Source organism: Coptis chinensis, chromosome 8 (genome assembly GCF_015680905.1).
Source record: "Coptis chinensis isolate HL-2020 chromosome 8, ASM1568090v1, whole genome shotgun sequence".
NCBI classification, from domain to species: domain Eukaryota; kingdom Viridiplantae; phylum Streptophyta; class Magnoliopsida; order Ranunculales; family Ranunculaceae; genus Coptis; species Coptis chinensis.
In genome coordinates this window covers 25199758-25213175 of record NC_141463.1, presented here as the reverse complement: position 1 = coordinate 25213175, position 13418 = coordinate 25199758, and the positions used below count along the sequence as shown (strand labels likewise).

The window sequence follows — 13418 nt, the reverse complement described above, 5'->3', positions numbered from 1 at the left end:
ACCGAAGATAGCTTGACAATTGGTAAGTCGTGCAGTAGGTTAAAACACCCCCTATGCTCATAGCAACTACCAACTCATATTAAAGCACATAAGAATTATAAGCAATCACAGCATTATAAGCTTAGTCATAGGAATTTTCATCTCCAAAAATCTATATATGCCTTTGAAATCATTCTTGTGAACAATGAGTAAACCAATTTCACAGTTCTGGTGGTTTGTATGCATACTATAGCTACGGTCCTGTTCCTCTATTTCTAAAACCTGAACTGAGAAGATTCAATTCTTTCAGTTTCTCCTAGATTATCAAAAGACACATGCCTTAATGGAGATTAATTAGCTCCCAAGACATTGGACCTGTGAAGCATCAAAATTCAACAGCCATCAAGAAACTATGCATTAATATTATTGATAAAGTTGTTTAACATTATGTTCACGTACATACTGAATGTAGCAAAGGAGCTTTACATGTTTAAGACAATAAATTACCTGCAAATGTGAAAACCAGTTTTAAAATTCAAACCACTTTTAGTAATCTGAGGTTCTGGGCTTCTGAAAGGCAACAATGACTCCTATCATTCTTTTGACCATGAGCCATGTTGCTATGATGGACTGCCTAAGTACTTGCTTCTGCCGGTCACAGAAGTAATAACCTCTCCCTCTGGTGTCGAGTTCAACTCCGGCATTGGTGAGAATAGCTTTGATATCCTTCTTGACTCCCTCACAAATCATAGTTGACCCCTTACACTACCAGTATCAGTCTGAAATTTTAAGGTGTTTCATGGCGTCAGTAGCAAGAGAAACATGCTTTTTGTGCTGTGGAATCAAGGTTTGGACATTTGAATAATCAACTGGTTTCACTGTGGATAACATGTGTGAGTCTGCGTGAAGGGTAGCAATTGAGACCTGCTTTCTGTGCTGATGAAACTTAGTTAAAGCTTAAGGAGGCCGCACTGCAATTGAGACTTGCCTTGGTTGCATCAGAATTTTGGTGTTGCTTGTTCTCACTGTCCCAGAAATATTATCTTTTTCAGCTATTGATGATGAGGAGGTATGATGGGCAGAGCCTGTTTTACAGGGGATCTTGGGCATTGAAGGAAGGCTAGTGATGCCTCTCAATGGAGGCCTCAACTTGGAGCGTCCAAGTGGCGACTTTTTCTATGTCCAGACTTTCTGATTTTGGTATGAAAATTCCAATGAAAAAGATGGTTTAGCTGGAGCAACAACAACCCTATTTTCCTGTTGGAGTCTGGCTTTCCTCTCCTCTGCCAATTGACTCTCGAGATCTCGTCTGTCAAAAGTGCAAAAACAGAAGTTCACACTTTGAGTTAGATCACAAATAAAAAATAATATCATCAATATTCTCAAGTCGTTATCTTTACCTTCTCTTGAAGACTTCTGAAGAGTTGTTCAAGGGCAGCAAACCTCAACTGCAATTATTGGAAACTGTTCTGTAATTTCATTATTTCCCTCTCTTCCTGCCTTTGCTTCTCAGCCTGTTCAGAACGTAAGAAAGGGACGGATTCATACAACCATCAAGAATAGGTACCTTTGATACGAACATCCCTTTTGATACCTTTTGATATTATTAGTGTAAAGATATAAGAAGCATACCATTTGCTTGTACTTGAACAACTCCTGAGGATCTACTTGTTTATGTTCAGGTCCATGCTCAACCCCTCGAAGTGGATTTGCAAAGTTCAGCGAACAGAGGGTCTCTACTGAGTCTGCAAAACTTGGGTTGACTTGAACAAACTGTGATTATGGAACTATATTATTATAAAGTCCCGGCTTTTAGTGCCAAACTATGATTATGGAACTATATTATTAGAAAGTCCTGGCTTTTAGTGCAATTTTCATTTTCAGCATGATGATTTTCAATCTCATGATCAGTGTCAAAGATATACAGCTGCAAAAATCTAGGCTTGTTACCAAGTGTTGGTAAGAGGCTCCCTATTCTGTGATAAATAGAGCCCCATGCACGATATGAAAAAACACCATCCCTATCACTTCCAATTTTTTTTATCAAGGTCAACACCCATCGAAGTAAATGAAAAAAATATGATTGTAAGAATTATACAGAGATTGTAAAAAATATGATTGTAAAAATATGATTAACTTCTTTCTTATTCAGAGATTTCTATCTAAAATTAAATTCTTCTCTGCATTTGGAAAAAATACAGATGCCAGATATACCTATATAGCTCCGTATGCCTCCGTATAATTTAGTTGTCAAAGAAGAGCACCCAGGAGCCGCCCACTATGCTATGCCGCTATGATAGAGGTTAGGATTAATATAGAATCCCTACTTAAACTGATTGTCCACTGGCCGTGGTTTGAGACCTTCCTATTTTGCAGGTAGGTCCTATGGTCTAGTAATGTAGGTTAGTGGAGATAGATGAGAAGAATGGAGAGTTTTGATTAATTTCGACATCTAAGGAAAAATGAAACACTTCCAAATCAATGATGGCAAATTATTGGCTTGCTGAACTACTTAAGTCGATACAAATATATCACAGTCGAGTTCAACTCCGGCATTGTTTACTATGATATTTACTTGATACTATGTCTTACGCATTATACTTGATATCAATTAAAACATTTTTTAGTGAGTTTCATCGGCAAATTCAAGGCATACGCAACCTGCAACCTTCAAGTCATAAACCAATTGACGATTAGGCGAATACCCATAAGCGTAAAAACCTAGAATCAAAGTCAACCATTTTCAAAACCCCTAACTTCCACGTCCCTAATGAGATTGCTCCTAAACATATTTAGAGAAGGCAAATAGATCCCTTTTAGCTAATAGATCTTTTTTCGTAAGTGGAGAAGTTGATGATAAGCTTAATAGCAAAGAAAGGAAAGCTAGAAAACCGCAAACTAAACTTTAAGAGCAAAGAAAGGGAAGAACATTAACCTGTTTTTCACCTTAATGATTTAGACATGGATGCTAAGCTTAGGCCACCAAGGGAAGCACATAACCTGTTTTTCACATTAAAGCACATAAGAACCTCTTTTAACATTGTTAACAGGATCCACATGGTCATATAAAAAAATTGACCGCCGATAACTCTCAAGTTTTAAGAGAGTCTCATTGATAGCAACAATATTGTGAAAAAATAATTTAAAATATCATTCTTTTGTGAAAAAAATATTCTTTTAATAAGAACATTCACCACATTATTTTGTTTCTCCACTCATCATATCATGGAGAGTGGGTTATCGACCATATTTTTCACAATTACAACACTATATGCTTAGACATAAGAATTTTACCTCCAAAAAATTATATATATACACCTTTGAAATCAATGTGATGATCAACTTTTGTAAACCAATGCCATAGTTCTCACGGTTTGTATCAATATGATGCACAACTATCCCACTTATGGAGTATATCTAAAAAAAGAAGAAAAAAAACTCAATTTCTCTCCTCAATTAAACTTTGTAAAGCTCAGAAAAAAAAATCAACATTATTGAGAAAATAGACAAAAGAGGTTCAAGTGGCATGGAAATCAAAATTCATTTTAGTTCCTGAAGATGTCATCTACGACTTATTTTTGCATACCTTGGATACCCTTCTTTGCTCATATGTAAAGCCTCACAAACTTGGAGTGAAGTTTGTTTAAGAAAATGGAAGTGAAACTACTTATGGTATAGACTATAGGAAAATGCACTATCCACATGAGTTCAATTTCACTCACCAGTCACCACCCAATGGTGTGTTTTCAGTGTCAACTTCTCTCTACTTGTATTTGTTTTGAGAAGCTATGCACACACACTCTTGGGTGCTGTGGAATCACATTCATACTCAAACAATCAAGTCGGTCTTAACCTTACTCTTTTCAATTACACCTCAACAAAAAAAAAACATCCCATGAATAAATGGGAAAAAAAAATCCTTTCAAAATATCTCATATGTAATAAATATAGTGGTTTAACGACATAGAAAAGAATCAGTGAGAGAGGTATTACCAAGTCGTTTATGAATGGAATATAAAGCAACGGAATAAAGAAATACAGTCGGTGATCATCTTGCAAAATCATCTTAACAACAAAAATTGTTCTCTTATAGCTGCAATAACAACAACTTTATAGCAACAATAAAAGATATTGAAACCTCCCAAATAATGACTAAGATACGGTAGAAGTCTTCTGCATAATATGTAAACCATTGAGTGACATCATGTGACCCCAATCAGAACCGAAATCAAGAATTGGAACATAGATACGAAAGACCCACATGATACACTTACCTTTAACCATAAACATTTCGAATTACTGGAGCACGGGCAATAGAAGAAGATTGAACTGACGCATGCTTTTTTTCCATATAAGTATTTTGATAAAAGCATAAAGAGAGATATTGTTAAGGATTAAGAAGAAGAAGATATGGGCCATACCTTAAATCTCAATGGGATTGTTCTCTGCGCAAAGAGAGTTGTTCTTCGATCAGTCATGTGCTGGGGGTGAATTCTTTGTCGCTACCGCTGTTATTGTCATACCCGAGTGTTGACACGATCATTTGTATGTGAAGAGTTGTCCATGTTCGACTGATTTGAATCACGCGGTGGTCAATAGAATGCATTCAACTCATTTTAAATAACAACAATAATAATAAGACCATGTTGATACCAATTAATTCAGCAAGAACAATGCGAACACTATCCTCTCAATTAAGAGTTTCTGTTTTTTTTTGTTTTTCCCAAGGTGTCAATCCTAGCATATGGGGAGAGTTTTTGGTTTTCTGTTCCTATTGTTGAGAGTTTATGTTTTTTTGTTTCTCTGAAAGTGTAATAGGGTTACAACCTAACAATTGAAAAGGGCGTGTGTTTCCTTTTGTTTTGCTGAATTTGCACCTCTTTCATTCCTTGGCGACCTTACAAAAAGGAAAGAGAATTTACGAAGTATTTGTGCTGGAGTGATATGTGTCATATCATAATATCATAATCTGATTACTCGGTTTTGGTTACAGCTGAAGACCTTATCAAAAAGACGAAAGTTAACGCAATTATCGGCATGGAGACATGGCAGGAGGCAGCATTAGTTGCTGAACTTGCACTTTTGAGAAAAAAGGGGGAATACGTGTCCACTTTTGAGAAAACAGGGGGAATGACATGGCTTCTAATCTTCTGAGGAATCAAGTATATCATTTGGCCATACTCAAGTTTTTAAAGTCAGTAAACATGCAAAAGTGAGCACACAAACGTCAGTAATTATTGTAAACAAATAAAGGATAAGTTGGACCAGACAGGTAGATCATAAAAGTCAGGGCCACACAGAAATGAGAAGACCAACTATTAATCCTAAAGATTCACATGCAGAAGGACAAAGTATATTGCATATATTAGCACATAAAGAAAGTTGCACGGTTGATGGACAAATCAAACTTAGATGCAACACAAAGGTGGATAGACATCAGACTAACCTGTGGATTTGTTCCCATATGTGGTGCTGGAACATCAGAATGGACTCCCCAATTAAATCATGTATCGCTCATGATGGCTTCTATAGCTCCATTATTTATTTAAGCACCGATTTTTTACACATAACTATTGAACTTTTTCTGTGTGTGACCTCTCCCATTCATGCCTAGAAACTGTTAGAGGTTAAGAAGAATATTGATAAGAAATAATGAAAAGAAAATGCCCCATGTATCCACTACTTGGGATAGTGAACATATAAAATCTGCAAGATTTGATTCAAAGCACTTTCATTGAAATAAATATGGAAGAATGTGCTGCGGAATTACACTTTTAGTATCCTATGAACAAATAAACACACAATACTAATTTATTTAAGGCCAGGGGACTAAGGAAAAAAAAAAGGCTAAGGAAATTACCTACCCCAGTAACTGGGATTTCAACAGTATTTCTTTTGCTTTTTTAAAAACACTATTGAGCATTGTACCTCTATCCTCTCGACATTTATCTCTACCTCATTACTTTATTTGTGCTACATAAAAGCAGCTTCATTCCATCTATTACAGTGTACCAAATGTAAAATCTTCTGACATACTGGTAAGTCTTACAGAACCTTAAATAACCTTATGCACCCATAACAAAGCAATTGAGTCATGGACAATATGCATGTTTGTCAATTATCTTCAAGACAAAACAAAGTGGCTATGACTTAAGTAAGTTTTAATATTTAAGTTCTTTAAGTGGCTTCAACTGAACATGATTAGTTGATTACACTGTGCAATGAAAATACCGGTGTACAAACACTAAGGGCAAGAAACATCTTTTACTCCACAGGTAGAGAGGTACGACTAACTTAAGGTGTAAACTACCAATACTACAATAGCGATGTTGACAATTGAAATTAATTAATTCATCAGCTTTACCAAGCTATCATTATCCACAAAGTTAGTGAGTAGTTAGCAAATAAAAAAATAAAAAAAACAATTTGGGAATTTCATCTCGTGGGGAGAGAAGTATTAAGATATCGAAAAAGTCCCTTTTGATTTTTCACTTATTTCAAACACTTTTAATCACCAGGAATCTATCTCTACAAAAATTCCTAAGTGTTCTATGACCAGGGATGCCAAAACCAATTCGTCCATTGCAAAGTATGTCTGTGGAAGTAAAAATGGCTATAAAACGGTGCCACCTAACTCGGAAAACAATCAGCAACAACCGATTAAAGTATTAATTTTTTAACCAACAGAAAGATAAGAACATTTGAGAGTACCTCAAAGCATTGTAATATGATGCGACTTCGAACTTGGGCGTAACCAAGGTTGAATTTAACAGACTCGCAACACCAACACTATCACACCACAACAATCACCATTATAATATCCTAACACTGCCTTTTGGTCTTGAGAAATTCTAAGAAAAAATTGAATGAAATATCTGCATACAACTATAAAGGGAAAAGGCTTTCACATATCAGTTTACATACTAACCTCTCTTTTAAGAATCATCCAATCAAGAATCGTCTAATGAGTGTATTAATAATAAAATAAAACTGGACTTACTTCTTCGCAGATTTGTTGGCAGTATTACTTCAGATCAATCTGATCAGAAAAATCCCTTTAGCGGAGGACGACAATAAATCCCTGGTAGATTATATTGAAACAAAGAGTAATCATCCAAGTGACTGATCATAACTCTATTTCACAATTTCCAGAAAGGTCCTTTCTTATCAAAAGGAAACTACAGTCCTTCAGTACTATCTAATATCTAATTAAAAAATATTTGACCACTACAGCATGAACTTCCGTTGTGCAGTTGGGTGGACTATCACACCAAAAATTCGCAAACGACATGGGATATTTACCATATATATCAGATATAGTTCCATCAAGCTATGAGCTTGTTTTCAGAGTAAACATTTAAAGAGCAAGTGCAGTATCTGGAGCACGTACAGCAAAATCCTACACCCTCAGGGGGATGAAAAACACCAAATTCTTCACTGAATTGTCTTAGAAAATATATATGTAAGGCAGTATTACTTCAGATCAATCTGATCAGAAAAATCCCTTTAGCGGAGGACGACAATAAATCCCTGGTAGATTATATTGAAACAAAGAGTAATCATCCAAGTGACTGATCATAACTCTATTTCACAATTTCCAGAAAGGTCCTTTCTTATCAAAAGGAAACTACAGTCCTTCAGTACTATCTAATATCTAATTAAAAAAATATTTGACCACTACAGCATGAACTTCCGTTGTGCAGTTGGGTGGACTATCACACCAAAAATTCGCAAACGACATGGGATATTTACCATATATATCAGATATAGTTCCATCAAGCTATGAGCTTGTTTTCAGAGTAAACATTTAAAGAGCAAGTGCAGTATCTGGAGCACGTACAGCAAAATCCTACACCCTCAGGGGGATGAAAAACACCAAATTCTTCACTGAATTGTCTTAGAAAATATATATGTAACAAAAAAAAAAAAAATGTACCCAATTAGCTAACAGGTTTTATGTTGACCTATTGTTGTTAAAATGTGAGACGGATACATGTGTATATCTCTATCTCCTATAGAAATATAAAGTGTCACAAAGCAGATAGAAATATACTACTAAAGCATGTGGGCATGTCAACACTGAATCCAGAAAATGGAGTATCCTTATTACATCGGTCACCAAGTCTGGAAAGCACCAATACAATTGAATCAGTCATGTTAAGGGCTTAAGGCTATGTGTATGCCACAGAATTGTATTCCACAAACATCTTGTGTCAATGCACATCAAACTATTATACAGGTGTGAGCTTATATAGTTGGCAAAAAGAGAAAAAGAGTTGTGCATCATGTTTTCAAATGTAAATCAGTAATTTAAATAGAAAAGTGTTAGAATTGAGTTAGGGTTTTCACATACCTTGTTTTGACCAACTGTAGTCTTCAAACTACAGATTGTTCAAATCATTTCTCATCTCAAGAAATTAAGGTTACAATCTTATCTCTGAGTATTTATAAATCTTCTCCTCATTAGTTCATAAATCATACCTTTCTTCTTTTTCTGGCATTTTTCAGATCATATTGCACTTGTGGAAAGGTAGTGTTGAAAAGAAGTAAGAATGGATTTGGATTATTATTTGTAAGGAGGGAAGGGGGAAGGAGCATACAAAATTGGGTAATTAATTAATAAGAAAGGAAATAATAGTACTTGAAAAGGTCATCCTCCAAAATGGCCTGCTCATCGGGAGACCACTCAACGGCCAACTCAACATCTGGATTGAGTCCAGACGCCATCATCATGGGAGCTTTGCTGCTCGTTCCAGCTCCTAGTGGTCCTGGTGGGGATTGAAACGACATGGAGTGCCGGTAATGATGAAGATTCAATGCTGGAATAGAAGAATCTCCCGTCACTCCATGATCAACTTTCCTGTTCCTGTCGTTGTTGTTGGACATATTCTTGAACCAATCAATAAATCAGAATTCGTTCATTCACTTTTAAGTCAGTCCCCCGTAAAACCCATAGCCAGATAATTGATGGGTTACTTTGATGGGTTACTTTTGTTTTTTATTTTTGTGATCACTGCGAATCCCAACAACAATGGAGTTTCTCAAGCCATTGGGAACGCAGTTCCTAACTTGGCAAGGAAGATTGAGCCAATAGTCAAAAAGGTATTTAGTGGAAAGATTTTGATTCATTTTCGAATACAGGTGAATTGGAATAAGAGAAGAATAAGAGAGAGGGTTTGCACAGATGAATTTTTTTTGGAGAGAATAAAAATATCTTTGATTTGTTTGGTCTTCGGAATCAAGCGGAAAATAATGGAGGTTTCCTTGTTACTTCTTAGCTCTCACTTTTCAGGTTTCTTTTTGTTTAAGAATGGAGATAAGATTTAAGATTGGAGGTTTTTATCTACTTATCTATTTTGGGTTTTTATGTATTTTGGGCTACGAACAATTGAAATCGCCAAAAAAAGAGCGTAGAATTCATTTTTTTAAGTAAAATCTGATGTGTCAGTCTGAGAGAAAAAATGGGAGCTGACGTGGGCCACTGGGAGCATTCTCAACTACTCAGTATTAATGGTCTTTGATTCAACCAATTCTTTCCACTGTTAATAAAACTGTTTATCGGGGAAAAAAACCAATATTAATAAACCAAAATTTTCAATAGCCCCCACAACAACACTGATTGAAATTTATCGTCAACTATCTAAAACTAATTAGTTAGCAACGAAGAAAAACGTTTTAAGTTAGTCACCACGAAGTGTATCTAATATCAATTCAAAACATACCAAGGGTTCTATATCATGTTTGATGTGTAACCTACGCATCAGAACCAGAGTTTGTAATGGGAAATTATATTTTTGTTCAGCAAGAACTTGAGGAAAAATAAATAATTAAGACACGAAGCACTATATACATCTTACAATAATGACAATGTTGCTTACATTTTCAAGCAACATGAATCCAAGTATATTACATTATAACGATATTACATCATATGTTCCACCCCCAGAAAATATCAACAGTAAGTGTGAACAAATAAGACCTGAAATCTAATGTGTCGTTCTACGCTTGCTCTTCTTACTGCTAGACTCTGGCCGCTCCACACCCAACAGATGGAGCTGTTCCGTTAGTCGGAGAAGCTCCCTGTCAAGTCGGGCATTCTCTCCTCGAAGTTGTTCCTCGGTTAGGCGTGCTCACTCCCGCTCCTCCCATCTCTCCTTCTGCATTTCCCTAGTTGTGCTATAGATTGATGTGCGTAATCCCTCCACCATACTGAAGAGAGTCGATATATCGGGCACGTAGTGTATCCTGGATAGGTCTTTTAGTTTCTGATCAAATAACTTAAATATGTATAGAAAAAAGATTGAGAACATAGAATACATTGACTTACCGTTGAAAGCTCTACAATGTTTGGCTGGAGCTCAGCCACGCAAGTGTCATCAACAGATGAGATGGGAATGTACCGATCACATCCATCGAATCCCATGACAGTATAATACCACTCACAGTTGTCTCCTCGTGTCGGTGTAACTGCCGCATAGGCATTGTAGGAACGTGGATGAGACTGTGGAGATGCAGGTCCAGGAATACGAAGTTCAGGTCGTATCCCATCCCTGCCAATCATATCAATGTTGCCTGCTCGGTAAACTGCAGGAAGCAACGGCCCAATAGACACACGGTGCCAATACTCTGAGTAATCAATGTCATAATCCAAAAAGTGAATGGCATCAATCCAACCGTTACTGCGATGGTAGTCCACAGTCTCGTCAGGGATGTCTTTCGAACTCAACATGTTCGCCGGGGGATCCCGAGGTACAGCTATCTCTCCTGTAGCATGTCGCCAGTATCTATCCCCAAGTAATATGCTTTGTGATCGTGACTGGTAAGGATAACCCTAAATCTGGATAGGGTTGCAGCAAATTTGACAATCCCATCACTCATGTGGCGTGATCTCTCCCAAGGTCTCCATCTAATGGAATCAATAGATCGAATCTCTATCTGTTGTCGCGGAGATATGGACGTTGTGGTGAATTTCATGAAATTCCTTAGCACGATTCTCGTAACACCAAGCTTTCATCCTGGGCCATGAATCATGATCATGGACATCATTGAGGATTGCATTCATTGAAGCTAAGTACTTTCGTAAAACCAGACCTGTGATAAAATTAACTAAGTAAGAGCGCATTCTAATTATGATGCTCATTATTTAAAATTAGGCTTGGACTAAGTTAAAGGATTACCTCGAGAATCGGGTGAACCCCAACCACCTGTCCTTTGGCAGCAGAACTCCTGGTTGCTCGATCAAGTCCGCGATACAGGTGACACAATGTAGCACCCCCCCAATCATACTCCCAAATCTTCTCTAGATCCAAGAGGCCAGTCAAGTATCCCAACCGAACACCACTATGCCCGCGAATTAAACAAACAATGTCCAAGAAAGTACAACAAGAATGCCCTAACATACTCTGTCTCCTCCTCGAATTTGCCTCGGGTTGCAATGAATTGTTCTGTGTAGCACTGATGTAATGATGACTAAATGCGCTTAACTTGATGCCCTTGGTCTCAAAACAATCAGGTGCCAATCTAGGTAAGTATTTGTTCATGTATGTCAAGCTCTCCAATGCATGGTCAAATGGGATTGTTTGCCCAATCCCAACGCTCATTCCAGTGAGCATCACAAAGTCAAGAGGAGTAATTCCAACTTGTGCACACGGAAAGTGAAAGGTGTGTGTGGTATCCCACCATCTCTCAACTAAAGAAATAATAACACCTCTATCAGAGTGACCGCCAAATGGTACATTAATGAACGAGCAAAGTGTGGCTTCTCGCATATAAGACCCCACCATTCTTTCACAAGATGGAAAGAACCCCTCAAACGACACTCTGTGACAAACTGGCAGTCCATCGAATACAAAATTTAAACCAGGTATAAAATCACAGTGAAAACAAAAGACAAACCCACACCGGGTATGATATATGTTTCTCATCTACGAAACTAACTAACACGCGAATAGTTATTCCAATCATGCCCTTCCTTGTCATTTATCAGCAGCACAATAGCCTGAAATGGTACATTCTCCTCAGATGGTGAATAATGTAATTCAACTCTCCAACCCATTTCTTTTCTAACATAAAATTAATGAAATCAAACAATAGAAGCAATTAAATATAAATTAAAAACATTTAGGGCATTTAAATAATGTTATTACCTGATGAAAGTCACCTGAACCAGATGAGGTTCCAGAAATATTGTTGTTAATTAGAGCAAGCGTTACTTCCAAATTTTTACCATCTTCTTCTTTTTTAGTAACAACGATTGCATTTGATGGTTCTGTTTTTACTATGACACGTGTTGTTGGTTGGTTTGATTCTTGTTCTGCATTTTCATCTCTCTTTGTGTGTTTGTGTCAAAATTGTTAAGAAAAATGGCGCGACAAAAGATGATGTGGCTCGTCGGATTGTTGAAATGCCCATGAAATCTATGGTACACAATTCCATGAAATATCTGGTGAATTGACACTATTCGTCGATATTTTAGAACAATCGTTCCTTGAATCCCTTCTAAGAAATTTAAGAGTTGAAAGATCAAAATTTTATCACTCGAACAACGTCTTTTTTTAATAGAAAACAATGGTAATAGTTTCATCAAATAATTGGAATTTCCTGTTCATTGATCAGTTGTTGATTTTTAGCTACAAGTCTACAACACTAGCCGGGGTTTCAATTTTCAAGCCTGCGTTATCAGAACAGGGGAGTCCAGAGGCTGCCCGCCCAATACATACTTCATCCAACATGGCGTCTTTTCAATGATATGCCTGGCACAGTTAAACATGACAATCATAAGCGCTAGAGGCGAAGTGTTCCAAGGCAATAAGATGATATAGGTTCTAGATGGTAACGTAAAACCATATCCTGCACCAGATTTCACAAAATGCAGAATCTTCTGCATTAAGGCAAAACAAACGGTTTCACATCTTATCCTCTCATTACTCAAAGATATGCTGATGTATTTAATAACGATGCAACAAAACAATTAACTAAAAAACCAAGAAACAAAACTCTTCTATTACAATTTCGAATAAATAACAAAGAGTTCCTGCTGGTTCCAGTAACTGGTCTTATCAAACACAGACATAACTCTCTTCTCCGGCCAACTATCCAAGGAAATTCATAATCACCAAATGAAGCACCATATTGCATAGTACAAAATCTGCAAAAGCACGTTCTGGTGGTAAATCCTGCAATTGACGGTACATAACTCAGTTATCAACAACCCTAGAAGCAGCAACAACCAAAACACATGCACACTAGAGGGACAGGGGGGGAGATATACCTTGAATTCTTTGTTCTCTTTGTTTACTTGGATGCTTAAGACAAACTTTAGCATAGAAAAAAGAAACAACATCAGTCTTTTTGAAGTCATATAAGCATATTTTCTACAATACAACAGAAAATTGTTTATCCCCCAATAAATGCCTTTTTCAAAATAAATAATTTAAGAA

At 36.8% G+C, this 13418-nt stretch overlaps 1 protein-coding gene and 2 long non-coding RNA genes across 13 annotated transcripts; all 3 read right to left on the bottom strand.

The window, feature by feature from the left end:
• Nucleotides 1–381: 381 nt before the first annotated feature.
• On the bottom strand, nucleotides 382–9372 carry LOC147480745 (uncharacterized). Of its 11 annotated transcripts, none has more exons than XR_015205384.1 (9): nucleotides 8333–9333; nucleotides 6980–7060; nucleotides 6691–6864; nucleotides 5426–5596; nucleotides 4401–4550; nucleotides 2915–2979; nucleotides 1612–1752; nucleotides 1380–1493; nucleotides 382–1288 (listed from the first exon to the last, which is right to left on the bottom strand). It is a non-coding gene; the product is annotated as an uncharacterized LOC147480745 (long non-coding RNA). The 11 variants fall into 11 exon arrangements; XR_015205387.1 differs by having other exon boundaries at nucleotides 6691–6768; nucleotides 8333–9327; XR_015205383.1 differs by having other exon boundaries at nucleotides 6691–8498; nucleotides 8621–9372.
• Nucleotides 9373–9801: 429 nt separating this feature from the next.
• On the bottom strand, nucleotides 9802–10917 carry LOC147480744 (uncharacterized). Its single transcript, XM_086578269.1, has 2 exons — nucleotides 10307–10917; nucleotides 9802–10224 (listed from the first exon to the last, which is right to left on the bottom strand). The coding sequence occupies exons 1-2, from the start codon at nucleotides 10706–10708 to the stop codon at nucleotides 10156–10158; spliced, it is 471 nt and encodes a 156-aa protein (XP_086434395.1). The 5' UTR covers nucleotides 10709–10917; the 3' UTR covers nucleotides 9802–10155.
• A 1947-nt stretch (nucleotides 10918–12864) lies between these two features.
• LOC147480743 (uncharacterized) lies at nucleotides 12865–13285 on the bottom strand. Its single transcript, XR_015206047.1, has 2 exons — nucleotides 13250–13285; nucleotides 12865–13154 (listed from the first exon to the last, which is right to left on the bottom strand). It is a non-coding gene; the product is annotated as an uncharacterized LOC147480743 (long non-coding RNA).
• Nucleotides 13286–13418: the final 133 nt, after the last annotated feature.